Here is a 16,500-nt window from a genome sequence, read left to right on the forward strand (position 1 = left end):
GTGAGTATTGATGAGACAATAGAGAATGTTATATTACACTGTATGAGGAAGAAGCAAGAAAACTGATTGAAAGCCTAAATGGATTTAATCTTAAACTAGATTTCATTGATTGACTTAGAAATAAATCAGGAAGCAAAAGTTATCAGGCCATATTTAATTATCTTGGACAAACGCATTTGTGTGACATGTGGATCCACACTCCATACCAGTTGGTGGCGGTATTTCACCAATTCGTTGTTTGTCAACAGCCAAGAAGAAGGAGCAGCAGGCGTCTCCTGCGCTGCTGGGAGCAGGAAGTTGAACAACGACAACAAAGGCTGTGTTAGTTGAAATAATAATATATTTAATACTGGTAGATATGGTTTTTGTCTCCCCTCTGGTTTTGCCTTAAGTGAGGTAAGTGTCCGGTTCTGAAGAACTAGCTTGTTGTATTGTCGCTGACACTGGGACGTTTTCGCCTGTTGTTAGCTTAGCATCCATTTACTACGTTGGATCATCTGTTTTCATTTCACCGTTAGTTGAATTGTGTACTTGATCCAGTCACGACTGTGTTCTGATGCGGTGTTATAGCTGTCAGTGCAAAAGCAACACTAGCTTTTGTTGTGTTGCATTAACGTTAGGCGGCGGCATTAGGACCACAGAAGCCATTTAACAGTGTCTGCCAGTGAAGTACTGTCATTTGGAAATGGCTTTCTATCCCTGCGGCAGAGCAGAGTTTAGTCCGCTTCTTGCTCTGTGACAGCTCCAGCGCCCCTTCGTCCGGATGGGATAACCGGAAGAAAATAATGGACGTGACATTCACGTGCATGTGATGTGTCAGGATTAGACTTTACCTTCAATAATTGCACAGCATTGTTGGTTTTATAAACAGGACCTGGAAATCTGTATGTGTCTTCACAAGTGGAATACCATCTTAGACCCGCAGCATACAGTCCCCAAAACCAGTGGCTAACTACCTTCCTTTTATCGCAAATTCTTGAAAAAGTAGTTGCTAAACAGCCAACTGATCATCTGCAGAGGAATCGCTTATTTGAAGCGTTTCAGTCAAGTTTCAGAGCTCATCACAGAAACAGAGTTAGAGAAGGATACAGATGATCTTGTTATGGCCTACAGCGTTCAAAATGTTATTACAGTGATAAGAGCATCTGTAGATCAGATTGAATTAGGTTGAATTACTGGCACACGATGGTGCTAAACATGTTCAAAAAACTTACTTCTTAAATCCAGACAGTGTGAAAATTCCTGCCAGGTTTTAGATGCTTTATGGTGTAAATTAGCCTTTATACACGTAGTGTTTAATGTCCACAATAATCAAGGTATCTAAACCAGTCATGAGTGTTAAAGTTTGTAAAGCAAAGCATTGCTACATAAAGATCAGCCCTTTCGATATTTCTCTCTTTAAGCAGGTCCTCGTGTGGAAACCTTTGGACACACCTGACACCTTATTTGCTGAGCAGGACTATGGAGGAAACAAGCAGGGAGGCAGTTGCCACTGCAGTGCAGCGTGTGGCAGGGATGCTGCAGAGGTCAGATCAGCTGGATAAAGTGGAGCAATACAGAAGAAGAGAAGCCCGTAAAAAGGCGTCAGTGGAAGCGCGGCTCAAGGTGATGTTTCCTCTGTGTGTACTGTTGTTGTTATCTTAGCAATGTCTACTATTTAATTCAATAACAGCTAAGATAAAGGTATGCTTTTTTATAGAGAATGTATTCATTAGTAATCTACACAGTAGATGGATACACGTTAAACAAGAAAGCAAAGCATTTGTATATAGCACAAGGTTATTAAGTCCCAGTAATTCAACAATGATGCTGAACATGAATGTTTCCTGGTGGTCCTTGATGTTCTTCAGGCAGCCATTCAGTCCCAGTTGGATGGTGTTCGGACTGGACTGACCCAGCTGCACAGTGCTCTGCTAGATGTCAAAGATATCCAGAGTTCATTGGCTGATGTCAGTAAAGACTGGAGGCAGAGCATTAACACCATTGAAAACCTAAAAGATGTCAAGGATGCTGTAGTTCAGCACAGCCAGCTGGCTGCTGCTGTGGAAAACCTAAAAAATATCTTCTCTGGTAAGTTTAGCTGAACCTAAAAACTTCAATCTAAAAGATGCCAACAATATTCTGTTACTATAGAAACCTTATCTGCTCTTGGTTTTTACTGGCATGGGTGTCTTTTTCCTTTGCTTTGTGTCTAGTGCCAGAGATAGTGGGAGAGACACAGCAGCTGATAGAGCAGGCAGAGCTGCTGCAGGCCCACAGGAAGCTGATGGAGCTGGAGTGTTCACGTGATGACCTCATGTATGAGCAGTACCGTATGGACAGCAGGAACACCAGTGACATGCATCTCATTTCCATCTACTTTGAAGATGTAAGCGAACATAGCAAAGTCGATGCAGAGAGTTGGACCAGTGGCAGCCTTGCCCCTAAAAATATAGCTTGGAACAAAATCCATCACAAAATACAACAAACGTTACAAATAAGTTTGCTCAGACTACCTGTGTGGTTGCGCGCACGTGCCTGCTAGAATACATTTGGTGGTCAAACTCCATTACAGTGTGCTTAAAGTTCATGCAAATAATATGCATGTGGAATACATGCAAAGCCGAGTTCCAGTTGTCACTTGGAATTGTCCTCTTGGGTACAAGTTCGTGCATCCCGGTCAACTGGCAGTACCTGCCTTGTTTAAGAATTTGATTGGACAAGTCAGTGTCATTCACACACAGTGCAGGTGCTTTTGTCATTTGAAAACTCTGAATGTTGAAAGCATTGAAAAGGCATAAAAGAGCTACGTCTGAAAAAAGTGAATAAAAATCTCCGATAGTAAAAGTGTTTAAAAAAATACAGTTTATGAGTAAAAAATCGTTTGACTGGCTTCATGAAGGGACACCAATGCCTTAAACTTGTGTTCATTCTTTTTTTTTTTTTAACCTTTATTTAACCAGACAAAAAAATCCTGTGATTAAAAATATGGCCTGGTTCAACACAGGTAGTTGTAGAGAAGCCGCTCAAAAAGCTTTCGCTCTCTCTGTTCTCTTCCAGGTTCAGGGACTGTCAGACGAGCTGGCTAAACAATTATGGATGGTACTGCAGCGGTCCATGGTAACAGTTCGTCGTGACCCCACCATGCTGGTGTCAGTAGTTCGTATCATTGAGCGGGAGGAGAAGATTGATCGGCGTATGGTTGACCGAAAAAAGCAGACTGGGTTCATCCCGCCTGGGCGGCCCAAAAAGTGGAAGGACAAGATGTTTGAGGTCAGAACAGGATAATACTTTGTAAATACTGAGAGAAAAAACAATTTCAAAGGGTCTGAAAACTCTCCACATCTTTTTAAGTACCTGCCAACTCTTCTTAAATCGTATCAGTCATTGTGTTTGTGAGTACTTATCCAAAACTTGTTTACATTTAATTTGCCTTTGCTAGGGCTGCTCAATTAATCGAATTTTAATCACGATTACGATCTGGGCTTTCAACGATCATTAAAAATGACTGAGCCGATTATTAGCCCCTCCCTCATTTATCCGCGACACCTTAAAGGCCGGTCCGTGAAAATATTGTCGGGCATAAACTGGTCCGTGGCGCAAAAAAGGTTGGAGACCGCTGATTAAGAGGACCCGAGGGAAGCTCGGAAAGCTAAGCAGAAGTTATTTGGAGAGTGACTGCCGTTGGTTGAAAAGAGAGGTAAAAAAAAAAAACTTCAGTGGTGTTGCACACTATTTTATATTATTTTTTAAAGTCATTGTTAACCCTTTAAAGCCGGTCAGAGCAGCACGCTCCGTGTTGTGTAACTATTGTTAAATCCCTGTAGAACCTGAACCGTGTAAGCTAGCGCAATAATTTGTTTTGCATATGAAACCGGAGGAGTTGTACTTACATCTGATGCCATCAGCTTGTCCTCGGTCACGGTTGCGTTCCACATATAGCTTTGCAAAAATTGCATAAAAAGCGCTTGCAGGAACAAAAACATAATATTCCAGAAACACGCTTTGCCGTTCCTATCAGCTGTTCGTAACACTTCCCACAGTGAAATGATGCACATGCTGTTTTCTTTGCAAATTTGCATCATAGGATTGTTTTTTGTTTTTCCTGCAGTATATAAAAATTGCTGTATCTCCAAAATAAAACTATGAAGACACTCAAAATAAATTTCCTGTTGTTGTAAACTATTTTTTGCAACTTTATTGTATTTAAAGTTTTGAGGGATAAACCTCTTAAATTTCTCCAAGTAGAAATATATGTAAACAAAACAAAAGCGATTTTCAATTTTTTTTGTAGTTTATTGCACTTTTTTGCAATTTATGTAATTACTATGGACTTAATGCATACATATTATTAAAATATGGGCTATAACAGTTGTATTGATGTATAGCAACTTGAAATGCTCCCACAAATGGCACTACAGCATGTAAAAAAATAATAATATAAGCTCTGGTGGACTTGGTTCTATGGTAGGTCTTAAAGGGTTAAATAAATATCGTCAAATAATCGTGATCTCAATTTCAGTGAAAATAATCGTGATTATCATTTTTGCCATAATCGAGCAGCCCTAGCCTTTGCTTTTATTTTCATTTTCTTCATAAAATATTTCAGTCTTTGTATTTCTGACCATGTGGTTAGTATTCTGTCAGCTGTAGGACTGGTGTATGTCTACAGTGATCTCCATCCACTTATGGAGACCCCTTTGACTCATTTAAACCTGTGTTTGCACTCATGGTTGACGCAGCCACAAAGCCAGTGAGCATTTATGAAGCCTTTGGTGGATTCTGTTGCAGGTGTTGGAGGGTACAGTCAGCACCCGCATTGAGGGCACACAAGCAGTCACAAGAGAGGCTGATAAAATGTGGCTGGTTCGTCTTCTAGAAATAACCAGGAAATATGTTCTGGATGATCTGATTGTTGTCAAAAATCTCATGGTGCAGTGTTTCCCTCCACACTACAACACATTCAACAGGTCAGACATATCATTTCTTGTAAGAGTGTGAAGTCGCAGTTATGTTAAATGTCTATAAATGTCTTTCAGTCCCAACAATCCTCAGCTTATTTGTACATCACTAAAAAACTGAAGATCTGCAGATCTATCAAACTGTTTCCATAGTGAGGTAAAGGGCTTTGTACATTTAGTAGCCCCCCGCCAGGACTACATGTGAAAATGAGTCTGGCTAAATCTGGTATATTTAAGTGCTCGTGTTCATTCGTATGCATTGTCCTTTTTAAATAAACACGAGTCAACGATATATTCTACATATATGCTTTTGTGTGTCGTATTCACAGACGTGCTCACCCACATGTGCACCCTGTATGCGTGTTTCAGGTTTTTCCGTCTTTACCATAATGCTGTGTCCATGCGTGTCAAAGAACTGGCCTCTGAGGACTTGGAGGCTAATGAGATTGTGTCTCTTCTGACGTGGGTCCTCAACACATATAAGAGGTACACACACAAAGCACACTTTGTGAGTCTTTGCTTGGAAGCATGTATGTAAACTGACCTAACCCTGGGGCATCTTACTACTGCTGAGCAAAACTCATGAGGAATCTGCAGGTGTGACAGATGTACTGTTATACAACGAGTGTGTGTGTTTGTCCCAGCGTGGAGATGATGGGCCATCCAGAGCTCTGTTCAGAGTGTGACATCCACCAGCTGGAGCCTTTGCTGCCGCGAGGGGTGGTGGACGACCTGCTCAGCAAATATGTGAAGACCTTTACAGTAAGTTGCTACCAGGAACTCTCTGGATTGTCTCATTCAAGTTATTGTGCCTGTAATTATTTATACAGTATATTGTGCAGTTTAAGTTCTCATGCAATTAAAAACTGTGAGTGCTGCACTACAGTAGGCCGGCTCCTTGAACATCCAACTGCAAAAGAAACCAACTCCTCATGTCCTCATATCTGTAACTTGTAATGTCAGCATCTCATTAAAAATGACAAACAACAGAAATCAAGTCAATTCCTGTTTCTGTTTGACGTTCATGTCTTTAGTCTAATATAACAGGCTGGCTGCGCAAGGCCCTGGAAACGGATAAGAAAGACTGGCAAAAGGACACAGAGCCTGAGGCTGATCAAGACGGATACTATCAGACCACACTGCCGGCCATCGTCTTTCAGGTAACACGCAGCTCCCCTGTGAGGAGTGAGTCCGTACAGAGCTGTAAGATTTTCAGCCGTGTTGATAACACGCCTCGTGTGAATGTTCTCAGCCAGATGATGTCCGCACTGTTTTTTTTAACTTGGCGTCAACACTCATATTACAGACCACGCCTGTTTTTTCAATAGCATTACTAGCTACCTCTTTAAAATGTAACAAGCCAAGTAACTATTTTAATTAGTTTAACTGCACTTGATTATTTGTAAAAATGTTTCAACAGTAGCAGAGGATCCTTTACAGGTTCCACACGTTCTGTTAGGTTGGTGTCTTTTGATATTGCACCATTTTTATTCCTGTAAACATTTGTCTCTGCTTATTCACTGGCATGCTCACCTGCCTCAGCCTGGGTCACTGCTGCAGTAATGCACTTTGGTTGGCAGAGAAGAGGCAGAGCACAGAAAGGAGGAGATAGTTTTATACGACTGTAATTAAACTTGGTTATGTTTAACTAGTTACTCTCCAACACTGCTCATTGTTAAAAGCAGTTTATTTTCACTGCACTTGATGAAGAAAAAATGAGATCTAAAGCGTGGTGGGGGAAGTATCGGGGTCACACTGATCAGGTCATGGAGACTTTTCAGGCACAGTGTTAGACTGAAGCTGTCCCTCACTGACTGCAGTTTGAAGGATTTGCTGTGACATTCAGTGTACTGTGTGATGTCTGCTACGTTGTACTTGCTTCTTGAAAGTGCTCCTCTGATTCTGTCTCGACTCCTCAGATGTTTGAGCAGAACCTACAAGTTGCTGCACAGATTGATGGAGATTTCAAAGAAAAGGTTCTGAAGCTTTGCCTGAAACAAATGAACACTTTCCTCCTCAGGTATTTCTGTCATACGCTTTTTTAACTTTTCTTGTAACAGTTCAAGAAAAATGTCAGTGATTTTGAATTTTATGAAGGTGTCATTTAAACCACAGCTTTATGATAAGCTCCTCCTGGAGTAGTGAGTTGCAGGCCTTGATTTTCATGCTCAGACATATGCAAACCCTAGCGCTGTGCAAACAAACTTGTATTTTCCTGCAGCTATTTCCTTGTGTGCACCACTTTTTTCACGAGGACTTAATAGTTCCACTGAGGTGTACACTAAGGGACAACTCACTGCATGTAGTTACACTGACAAATACCTTTATTTCCATTCTGGTGCTGCAGGTAAAATCATTCACCAGCAACTTTAATGAACTGACGCTGCACAGCACTATATACTAATGGCCCTTTAGCACTCTGATTCCATCTGCTGTCTTTTTGCGCACCCTCACATCACAGTTTCACACAACATAACCATTGTTTAAAATGTGTGCGAGAATTATTAGTCTGCATTTCCTAGTGTTGACTTATTGTGAGACTGACAGATTGAAACAATTCACACAGTTCTCTGAAAAACTGTGGAGCAGTTAAAACCAGCGTGATGAGGCTTCGTCATTAATCATTGAATAGAAGCTGTTAAACATTTGAGAGAATCCGGATCATTGTGATGAATAAACCTGTTGTGATGTGAATCCGGTTCTAATTGTTTCTGTTCTCACTTCATTGGGAAGTGTGCTACAAGTGCATCTTGCAACATTGGGCCCAAAATGAACACCCTCAACGTGGTTCATAAAAGTCCCCGGTTCTCCAAATTAAAAGTAGCTAATAATCAATAGTAATTGCATCCATTTAGAGAGCAAGTAAGAGAACAAACTACGGGAACATCTTTACCAGTAACTATGTGTGTTTTGTTTGCAGGTACAGGGAGGAGGCGGTGAGCTACAAAGAAGAGCACCTGAGAGACAGGCAGCTGCCTCAGTGCTATGTGCAGTATATGATAGCCATCATTAACAACTGCCAGACATTTAAGTGAGTTGTAATTTCATTCATGAACTAGTGTTAACATATTATCCAAATAAGAGGTGGATTACTCTAATTCACCCCATCAGCCATAACAGACTGATGGGGTATTGTCATCAGCTCGCTGGGCGGGCAGGCGCTTGGCATGAACACCTAAGATTGTGACACCACAGGTGCATCTACGAATGATCAAGTTCAGACAAGTTCAAATCACACTGGCTGGCAGTGTGCTGGCAAAGATTGTTGAAGATTTCTGTTTTTACCTGTGCTTGATACAGTAAGAGCTCAGCGACACTGAGCTCAAGCTGTGCAAAGCTGTGATGTGCTGAGATCTTAATGAAGGCAAATCACTTTCATCAGCTGCTCCTGTTTGTTACACACATCCTGGTGCACAAGAGACAGCAGCGGCTAACAGAAGGGACAAAGTGTGTCAGGTTTTCAAAATAAAAGCCCTCAGTTTCCTAATAGAAGGAAAATGTGCTTCAGACACTTTTGGATTTTCAAAATATAAGCCCTTAGTGTTATACAGGAAGTTATTTTATTGACCACAGGTATGTGTTGATTTTCAAAATAAAAGCAATGGGACAGTCATTATAAGAATTTCACAGGATTGTCCCTTTTTCATAACAAAGGCCTCTGCTTATTGGTTGATGCTGTGAAATGTTCAGTATAAGCCACTGTCAGCAATGTGTGCTCCGTCCTCCGTCACTCTTTATGAACTGCAGTCAGCTGGAAGATGTTGCATCATGTTTTTTATTGTTGCACAGGTTTTACCCAAATTCATGCTTTACTGCTATTACATTTAGCAATGACTGTACTGTTTAAACAGTTATAAGGTTATATGTCCTTGTATTATTTATTATGTTTTAATTCGTTTTCAAAACTTTGCATGCTGTTTTTTTTCGCATCACAAATTCAGAAGTGGTGTTCTGGAAGTTATGGTGAGAAAACATGCAAAAATACGCCAATATTAATATAAGCCACTAGGGTGTGATGTGTTCTGTAAACACAGGCTGGTGAAAGCGGCTCACCGCTGATGCTGTCTGTCAGTGAAACTGATTTATGGCTCAGTCATGTTATGAAGATTCATTTGTAAACAGTCCCATCTGTCACTCAGGGAGTCCATCAACAGTCTGAAGAGGAAGTACTCTCAGTCATCAGAGCCCACTGACAGTGATGCTGCCATAGAGAGGACGCTCAATGAGGTGGCAAAGGAGGGTTGTCAGTTCCTGTTAGATGAAGTTTTCCTTGATCTTGAGGTAAAAAAACAAAGTATATTTTTAATAATACTATAGTTACTACATGTTTATATCTTGTTTGTTGTATTTCTAGTTTCATTTTCTATTAAAAAAAACAAAACAAAACTCCGGTCTGATATTGTAATCAGATTTTTATTAAATATATTATAAAAGGATGCCAGTCGTGTTCATTGCACGGAGCCTGAAACTAGTGTTTGACTGTTTGGGTGGTCCAGAAAACACGCCTGTCACGTTCAGTCCACGGCTTTCAGAGGAAGTACTTTCTCTAGTCTTGCAGCAAAGCATTTAGCTACTATTTTGGTGTCCACTTCAAAGGAATATAGGTGTTTATAATCACATTTAAATCCATTATATATTTCCTGTTGATCAATAAGAGACAAATGAATCTGCTGTATATTAGGTGTTGTTGCTTCGAGGGTCTTTGAGCGAGTAAATGAGCAGCCTGCTCTCCTTGCTCACACATTGTAACAATAACAACACAAAAACTTTACAGATTTATCAGCTGAAAGTGAGTCGAGGGTGCAGTTGAGTTCCTGTGAAACAGCTGGTGCAGCTGTTTCACAGGAACTTGTGAAACCTCTTAAACTGAGGATTTATTTTAGCATTACGAATGAATGATAAGAATTTCCTCTGATGTTTAAATACTGATTACAAATTATTCTCTCATTGCATTTTCCAGAGTCACTTGAACGAACTGCTGACCAGGAAGTGGCTGACAGGCTCTCATGCTGTGGATACCATCTGTGTGACGGTGGAGGACTATTTCAATGACTTCAACAAGATTAAGAAACCTTTCAATCAGGTAGAAGTTTTGCAAACAGCCGTAGAGTCCAGTGAAATTGAATAACGATGTTTTCAGCATGTAGGTCTGAGCTGTTTGCGTAGCTTCCACAGCTGTAGTGTAACTCTACTCTGAGGACTAACCTGCTCTATGTGCTGTGTGCAGGAGATGACGAGTGAGGCCCTGCGCAGGGTGGTAGTCGAGTACATTAAAGCAGTGATGCAAAAGAGGATCACTTTTAAAAACCCTGACGAGAGAAAGGAGGGAGCTGAAAGGATGATGAAGGAAGCTGATCAGTTCAAGTTCCTCTTTAGAAAATTGGCTGCGGTAAGTTCACATATGTGCAGTGCTCTTTGGTATGGAAATATGTGGACAGTGTGTGCTTCTTCTCTCATTTTGATAATTACGGCTTGTAGCTCATGAAAATCAAAAATCCAGGATCTCGAGTGACTACAATGTTTCAGATTAATCAAAACAATGAACTACAATAATGTCTGACTTCCTAAAATATATTTCAAATGTATATTAATTTAACATAATACCTCATTCATTTTTATATTGACCTAAATGAGCTCAGACTTGACTCTTTCAAGTTTTGTTTTCGTGTGGATTTTCTACCCTAACTCTAATTGATGTACTGTGAAGAGTTTAACAGCCAAGCAGATGATACACACGATCCTCACACAGCAGCACATGAAAATATTCTTGGTTCTCTTTTGTTTTTTAACCATGTAGGGTGAGGACACGGACTGGCTTTGTGGTGCCATCACTGCTATTGCAGAAGTGTTCAAGCTGACTGACCCCACATTGCTGTTCCTGGAGGTCTCCACGCTGGTGTCTAAATATCCTGATATCAGGTACACAGACACATGCTAACGCTGGCTAGCATTCCAGCTGTTGCCAGCATCATTCCCATATTTTCAGCATGGTACTTTAGACATACAGTGGGGCAAAAAAGTATTTAGTCAGCCACCGATTGTGCAAGTTCCCCCACTTAAAATGATGACAGAGGTCAGTAATTTGCACCAGAGGTACACTTCAACTGTGAGAGACAGAATGTGAAAAAAAAATCCATGAATCCACATGGTAGGATTTGTAAAGAATTTATTGGTAAATCAGGGTGGAAAATAAGTATTTGGTCACCTCAAACAAGGAAAATCTCTGGCTCTCACAGACCTGTAACGTCTTCTGTAAGAAGCTTTTCTGTCCCCCACTCATTACCTGTATGAATGGCACCTGTTTGAACTCATCATCTGTATAAAAGACACCTGTCCACAGCCTCAAACAGTCAGACTCCAAACTCCGCCATGGCCAAGACCAAAGAGCTTTCGAAGGACACCAGGAAAAGTATTGTAGACCTGCACCAGACTGGGAAGAGTGAATCTACAATAGGCAAGCAGCTTGGTGTGAAAAAATCAACTGTGGGAGCAATCATCAGAAAATGGAAGACATACAAGACCACTGATAATCTCCCTCGATCTGGGGCTCCACGCAGGATCTCATCCCGTGGGGTCAAAATGATCATGAGAACGGTGAGCAAAGATCCCAGAACCACACGGGGGGACCTGGTGAATGACCTGCAGAGAGCTGGGACCAAAGTAACAAAGGTCACCATCAGTAACACACTACAACGGCAGGGAATCAAATCCCGCAGTGCCAGACGTGTTCCGCTGCTGAAGCCAGTGCATGTCCAGGCCCGTCTGAAGTTTGCCAGAGAGCACGTGGATGATACAGCAGAGGATTGGGAGAATGTCATGTGGTCAGATGAAACCAAAGTAGAACTTTTTGGTATAAACTCAACTCGTCGTGTTTGGAGGAAGAAGAATACTGAGTTGCATCCCAAGAACACCATACCTACTGTGAAGCATGGGGGTGGAAACATCATGCTATGGGGCTGTTTTTCTGCCAAGGGCACAGGACGACTGATCCGTGTTAAGGACAGAATGAATGGGGCCATGTATCGTGAGATTTTGAGCCAAAACCTCCTTCCATCAGTGAGAACTTTGAAGATGAAACGAGGCTGGGTCTTCCAACATGACAATGATCCAAAACACACCGCCCGGGCAACAAAGGAGTGGCTCCGTAAGAAGCATTTGAAAGTCCTGGAGTGGCCTAGCCAGTCTCCAGACCTCAACCCCATAGAAAATCTGTGGCGGGAGTTGAAAGTCCGTGTTGCTCGGCGACAGCCCCAAAACATCACTGCTCTCGAGAAGATCTGCATGGAGGAATGGGCCAAAATACCAGCTACTGTGTGTGCAAACCTGATAAAGACCTATAGTAAACGTTTGACCTCTGTTATTGCCAACAAAGGTTATGTTACAAAGTATTGAGTTGTATTTTTGTTATTGACCAAATACTTATTTTCCACCCTGATTTACCAATAAATTCTTTACAAATCCTACCATGTGAATTCATGGATTTTTTTTTTCACATTCCGTCTCTCACAGTTGAAGTGTACCTCTGGTGCAAATTACTGACCTCTGTCATCATTTTAGGTGGGGGAACTTGCACAATCGGTGGCTGACTAAATACTTTTTTGCCCCACTGTATACAAGAACTGAAATGATGGGATCGTTTTTTATATGGCACATTTACACTAAACATTTTTTTCTCTCACATTGCTGCTTTCATGGTCATTTGAGGAAATAGCATAAGCTTTAATTGCAGTAGTTACCCTGAAAAAACCTACACAAATAGTGTCACCAGTCAGATCTGAGTTTGAATAAAAGACATTAGGTTGCTTTTCCTTAAAATAAGGTTTTTACCCACCACAATACATTTCTACTGTAGCTGCACAGTGTCACATGACATTCGTGGCCAAGGAGTGGCTGACAATAATTAACAGTTAAAAAAAAAAAAAGCTGTGAAGTCTGCTAGTAAAATGAAACGGGACAGTTTGCACAGAGAGTACTTCCTGCTCTCAGAGACTGATATAGATGTAACGCTGGATTTATCTGGAAGTATTGAACGTGTCATCAAAGTACTTATTGTTAGGTGTGTGTTTAGTGTAGGAGTAATGCAACATACTCACATTCATATAGTATTTATTCGTTTTTAAGCTTAACCAACACTTTATTCTATATATCTACCTCACATCCATGCATGCCTTTAGACTGAGGGAGGATGTAGTCAGAGGAAACCACACGCTCACAGGGAGAACATAGAAAGGCCCCAGCCAGGGTTCAAGACACTTTTGCTGCGACAGTGCAGCCATTAGACCACCACGAGTGATGACCCAAACACGGGCTGCAGGAAACAGACTGAAAAGAAAGACTCCGTGGCAGTTATAGGGAACCACAATGGAGATCCAGAACTGGTGCTGGGAACCAGGGCAAAGAAATCAAGCAGCTTCTAACAAACTTATAGTGGATTAAATATTCAAGTGTTTGCCTCTCGTGTGCAGGTATAGTTTTTTCATTTGATACATTTTAGTTATCAGTTTTATTGTTCCCAATGCTGTGTGTTTACTGATTTGGAGCTTTAAGTGCACATTAAGCACTAAGTGTATAAAGCTCATTTACTGAGCCCTGCTCTCCAAACCTGACAGAGCTGTAACAGTGTCTGTGTAGCTGGATTTAAGAAGTGCTTACATTTCTGAGTGTTTGGCGCCATCTTCTGTCAGTACACAAGGTTACATCACCAGGTTATAAACTTTTATTTATAAAAGTTTATAACCTTCATAAAATTTTATAAAGGTTATAAACTTTGTTTCTTAAACCCAGCTTCACAGACAGAATCACATCTTTGAGAGCAGAGCTCCATGGTGTAAGTTCGCCTTTGTACATGTAGTGCTTCATGTCCACTTTGAAATGCTTCTGGTTAAAGTGCTCTTTGGAAGGAAGACATACAAAGTTAAAACATGAACTGATTAATATTCCACTCTGACTCCAGGTGGGAACTTGCTCCTGACGTCGCAGCGTTAGAAACGAGAGTTTTTCATGCAATCTGTTTACACATCTTGATGAGGGCGTGCACGCTGAATCGTGTTGGTGTTCTTTCTGTTAAGCATGACCGTGCCATGAGAAAAAAGCTTTTCAGACTTAGTTTAAAAAGAGAGTGCCTCAACTAATGTTGAAGTGTGCCTGATCACCGAGTGAGCCGTGACAGTGCTACCAAGGCCATCAACACCACGCAGAATACAGCATGTGTCTATAATGAGTTTGCCTATACGTGGCTGAGGTTGTTTGTCCCTCCGGCTCTCTGTAGGGAGGAGCACATCCAGGCGCTGCTTGCTGTGCGTGGTGATGCCAGCAGGGAGATGCGGCAGATGATCATCGGAACGCTCAGCGAGAATAAAGTGTCACATTCTGGTGTCACACAGTCCATTTTTAAAGACGTCGCTGTGCCCACCATTGCCATGACGACCATGACTACAATGACCTCCATGGCAACCTCAAAGCTGCTAAAATAAAGCCTATTTCCATGTCCAGCTCCTTCGGTCACACTAGCATAACAAAGGATACTTTATTTTTCACTGGTTCTTGCAGCCTGTTTTCTGTATTCACTCATTTTGTTCCTTCTTTCCTGATCACATGCCTGCTTAAACAAATACAATTTGTATTGTATAAATGGACTGCATCACAAGACTTTATGTCCTCTCCTTTTACTGAACTTCCCTGTGTTACTCTGTTTCTTGTCAGTCATGTTTCTTTACCTTAGCTGTCCCCTGACTTGTGTACAGCATTCAGTTAACTTAGTTTCATTTTTAATAGCCGATACTTCACATTACCTGTATGGACTGAGCATGAAAAGAAATGGAACAAAAGCAGGATACCTTAAGAGAAAAATAACTCAAGAGGCCGTGGTATTCAAGTGTTTGTTTTTTAATATATTTCATAGAAAGTTCACATGAAAAACACCTGGATCAAAAAGTTCTGGTAATCACCTAGGGTTGCCAACCGTCCCTTAAAATACGGAATCGTCCCGTATTTCGAAACAAAAGTACACGTCCCGTATTGAGCTAATAAGGGACGCACTTTGTCCCGTAATACAGTGAGAATCAAAAGTAGTCTATAAATGTTAATGGAATTAACACTTTGTTTGAAAACATAATTCCCAGCCCCTCTCCTGCTTTGTGACCAATGAGCTGACAGCACACTTATGACAATCCGAGTATGACAATTCAGATTACCGCTCATCTCATTGGTCGAGGAAAGGTCGCTTACAGAGAAAATACCGGAAGACAACAGATGACCACAACAAGAAGCATGGCCAACAGGGAAACAAACGCCGTCACTGCGGTGCAAGTCTCGGACGACAGTAAACCTAAAGCTGGGCAGACACTGTGCGATTTTTTCAGTCGCGTTATTCAGCTCCTGCTCAAACTGCACAATTGACTCGCAGGGGTTAGAAGTTGGTAGGTCACGATGCAGGTCTCACACTATACGGCCCGATGCTCTGATGCGACCTGAGTGCTCACACTGTGCCTCCATAAAATGAAGGTTATAACAGAAAATCTGTCGCTCGCTCGCTCTCTCTGTCTTTCACTCACACAGACACACCATCATCAACTTTGCTAAATTGCTAATGAAAAACATGATCAGGCAGCTGTGATTGAGCAGCATGTAAATCCAACTATTTTCACGGTTGTTGTGGTCGTGATCATTTTGTGAGGCCACATCGAAAAGGCTCGGATGAGCTTTCCAAAGTTCTACAAGTTGTGCCTCCATCGCTTGTGTCCAGATCACACGCTGCACAGCCGTGCTGCTCCGTCTTTTTCACCGACGTTTGCGCGTGCGCAGTGTGAGCGGCTGTGGTGACACCCTCACGAGCGATTGATGATCGGGAGCTGCTCGAGGTGTTAATCACTTCTCGTTACCCCACGTATACTACACAACGCACGATGAAGGCCAAAATCGGTCCGATCACCAAATCGGTCGCACGACTCAAAAATAGTCTCAAAATGGGCCTAAAACCGCACAGTGTGAGCCCAGCGTTAGAGCAGCAATGTTTGTTCCCCTCAGAGAAAGGGAAGAATGGGAAAAGGAAAACACCTGGCTGGAAAAAGTTAATATGGGCATGTGCAGTGAATATCAGCGCTATGTGGCCAGAAGTGTGATAATATAATTTATTTTGTGTAATAAACAACTGCAAGGATAGATGATTACAACAAATAGATCACTAATACATAAAAGTAATACATAGATGAATAATGATGAGTTATGATGCGTAATCATGGGAACAAGTGGGTTTACAAACAGGAGCAGCTGATTAGCATTAGAAAAGCTGAAATAATACCTCAACTGAAGCCAATTGTACTAAATGCACTAAATGTGCACTGTTACAAGAATGTTTTTCTTTCTATTGTTTTCTATTATTTTAAGTTAAGCAGGACAGAGTTCTTTTAAAGAAAGATTTACTTATATTCTCAAAAGTTAAGCATGACAGGCTTCTGTTTAAGAAAGAGACCTGTTTTACTGTGTTAATGTTGTAATTTTGACTTAAAAATAAATGGCTAAATGATCATTTGTTTCACATGTGTTCATATCACAAAGAATA

The 16,500-nt window shown here is 41.3% G+C and overlaps 1 protein-coding gene across 3 annotated transcripts; it reads left to right on the forward strand.

The window, feature by feature from the left end:
• The first annotated feature begins 213 nt into the window (after positions 1-213).
• Positions 214-14,588, forward strand: exoc3 (exocyst complex component 3). 3 transcript variants are annotated; one of them, XM_085438267.1, is made up of 16 exons: positions 214-396; positions 1,404-1,605; positions 1,851-2,070; positions 2,196-2,368; positions 3,040-3,252; positions 4,771-4,949; positions 5,310-5,426; positions 5,585-5,702; positions 5,975-6,100; positions 6,860-6,960; positions 7,861-7,971; positions 9,080-9,221; positions 9,901-10,023; positions 10,168-10,329; positions 10,738-10,859; positions 13,115-14,199. In XM_085438267.1, the coding sequence occupies exons 2-16, from the start codon at positions 1,462-1,464 to the stop codon at positions 13,164-13,166; spliced, it is 2,103 nt and encodes a 700-aa protein (XP_085294393.1). In that variant the 5' UTR covers positions 214-396; positions 1,404-1,461; the 3' UTR covers positions 13,167-14,199. The 3 variants fall into 3 exon arrangements, with proteins under 3 accessions (XP_085294393.1, XP_085294391.1, XP_085294392.1); XM_085438265.1 differs by lacking the exon at positions 13,115-14,199 and adding an exon at positions 14,209-14,588 and having other exon boundaries at positions 215-396; XM_085438266.1 differs by lacking the exon at positions 13,115-14,199 and adding an exon at positions 14,209-14,588 and having other exon boundaries at positions 215-396; positions 1,407-1,605.
• The last annotated feature ends 1,912 nt before the right edge of the window (positions 14,589-16,500 follow it).

The sequence above is a fragment of the Copadichromis virginalis genome, linkage group LG18 (assembly GCF_057382275.1).
Source record: "Copadichromis virginalis isolate Kocher_CV1m ecotype Utaka linkage group LG18, C_Virginalis_male_GT1.1, whole genome shotgun sequence".
Classification (NCBI taxonomy): domain Eukaryota; kingdom Metazoa; phylum Chordata; class Actinopteri; order Cichliformes; family Cichlidae; genus Copadichromis; species Copadichromis virginalis.

Coding starts and splice junctions, on each gene's coding strand:
- exoc3 (XM_085438265.1), top strand. CDS start 1,462: ATGGAGGAAACAAGCAGGGAGGCAGTTGCCACTGCAGTGCAGCGTGTG. Junction 6,101..6,859: donor TGCCGGCCATCGTCTTTCAG/GTAACACGCAGC, acceptor TCGACTCCTCAG/ATGTTTGAGCAGAACCTACA. Junction 10,330..10,737: donor TCTTTAGAAAATTGGCTGCG/GTAAGTTCACAT, acceptor TTAACCATGTAG/GGTGAGGACACGGACTGGCT.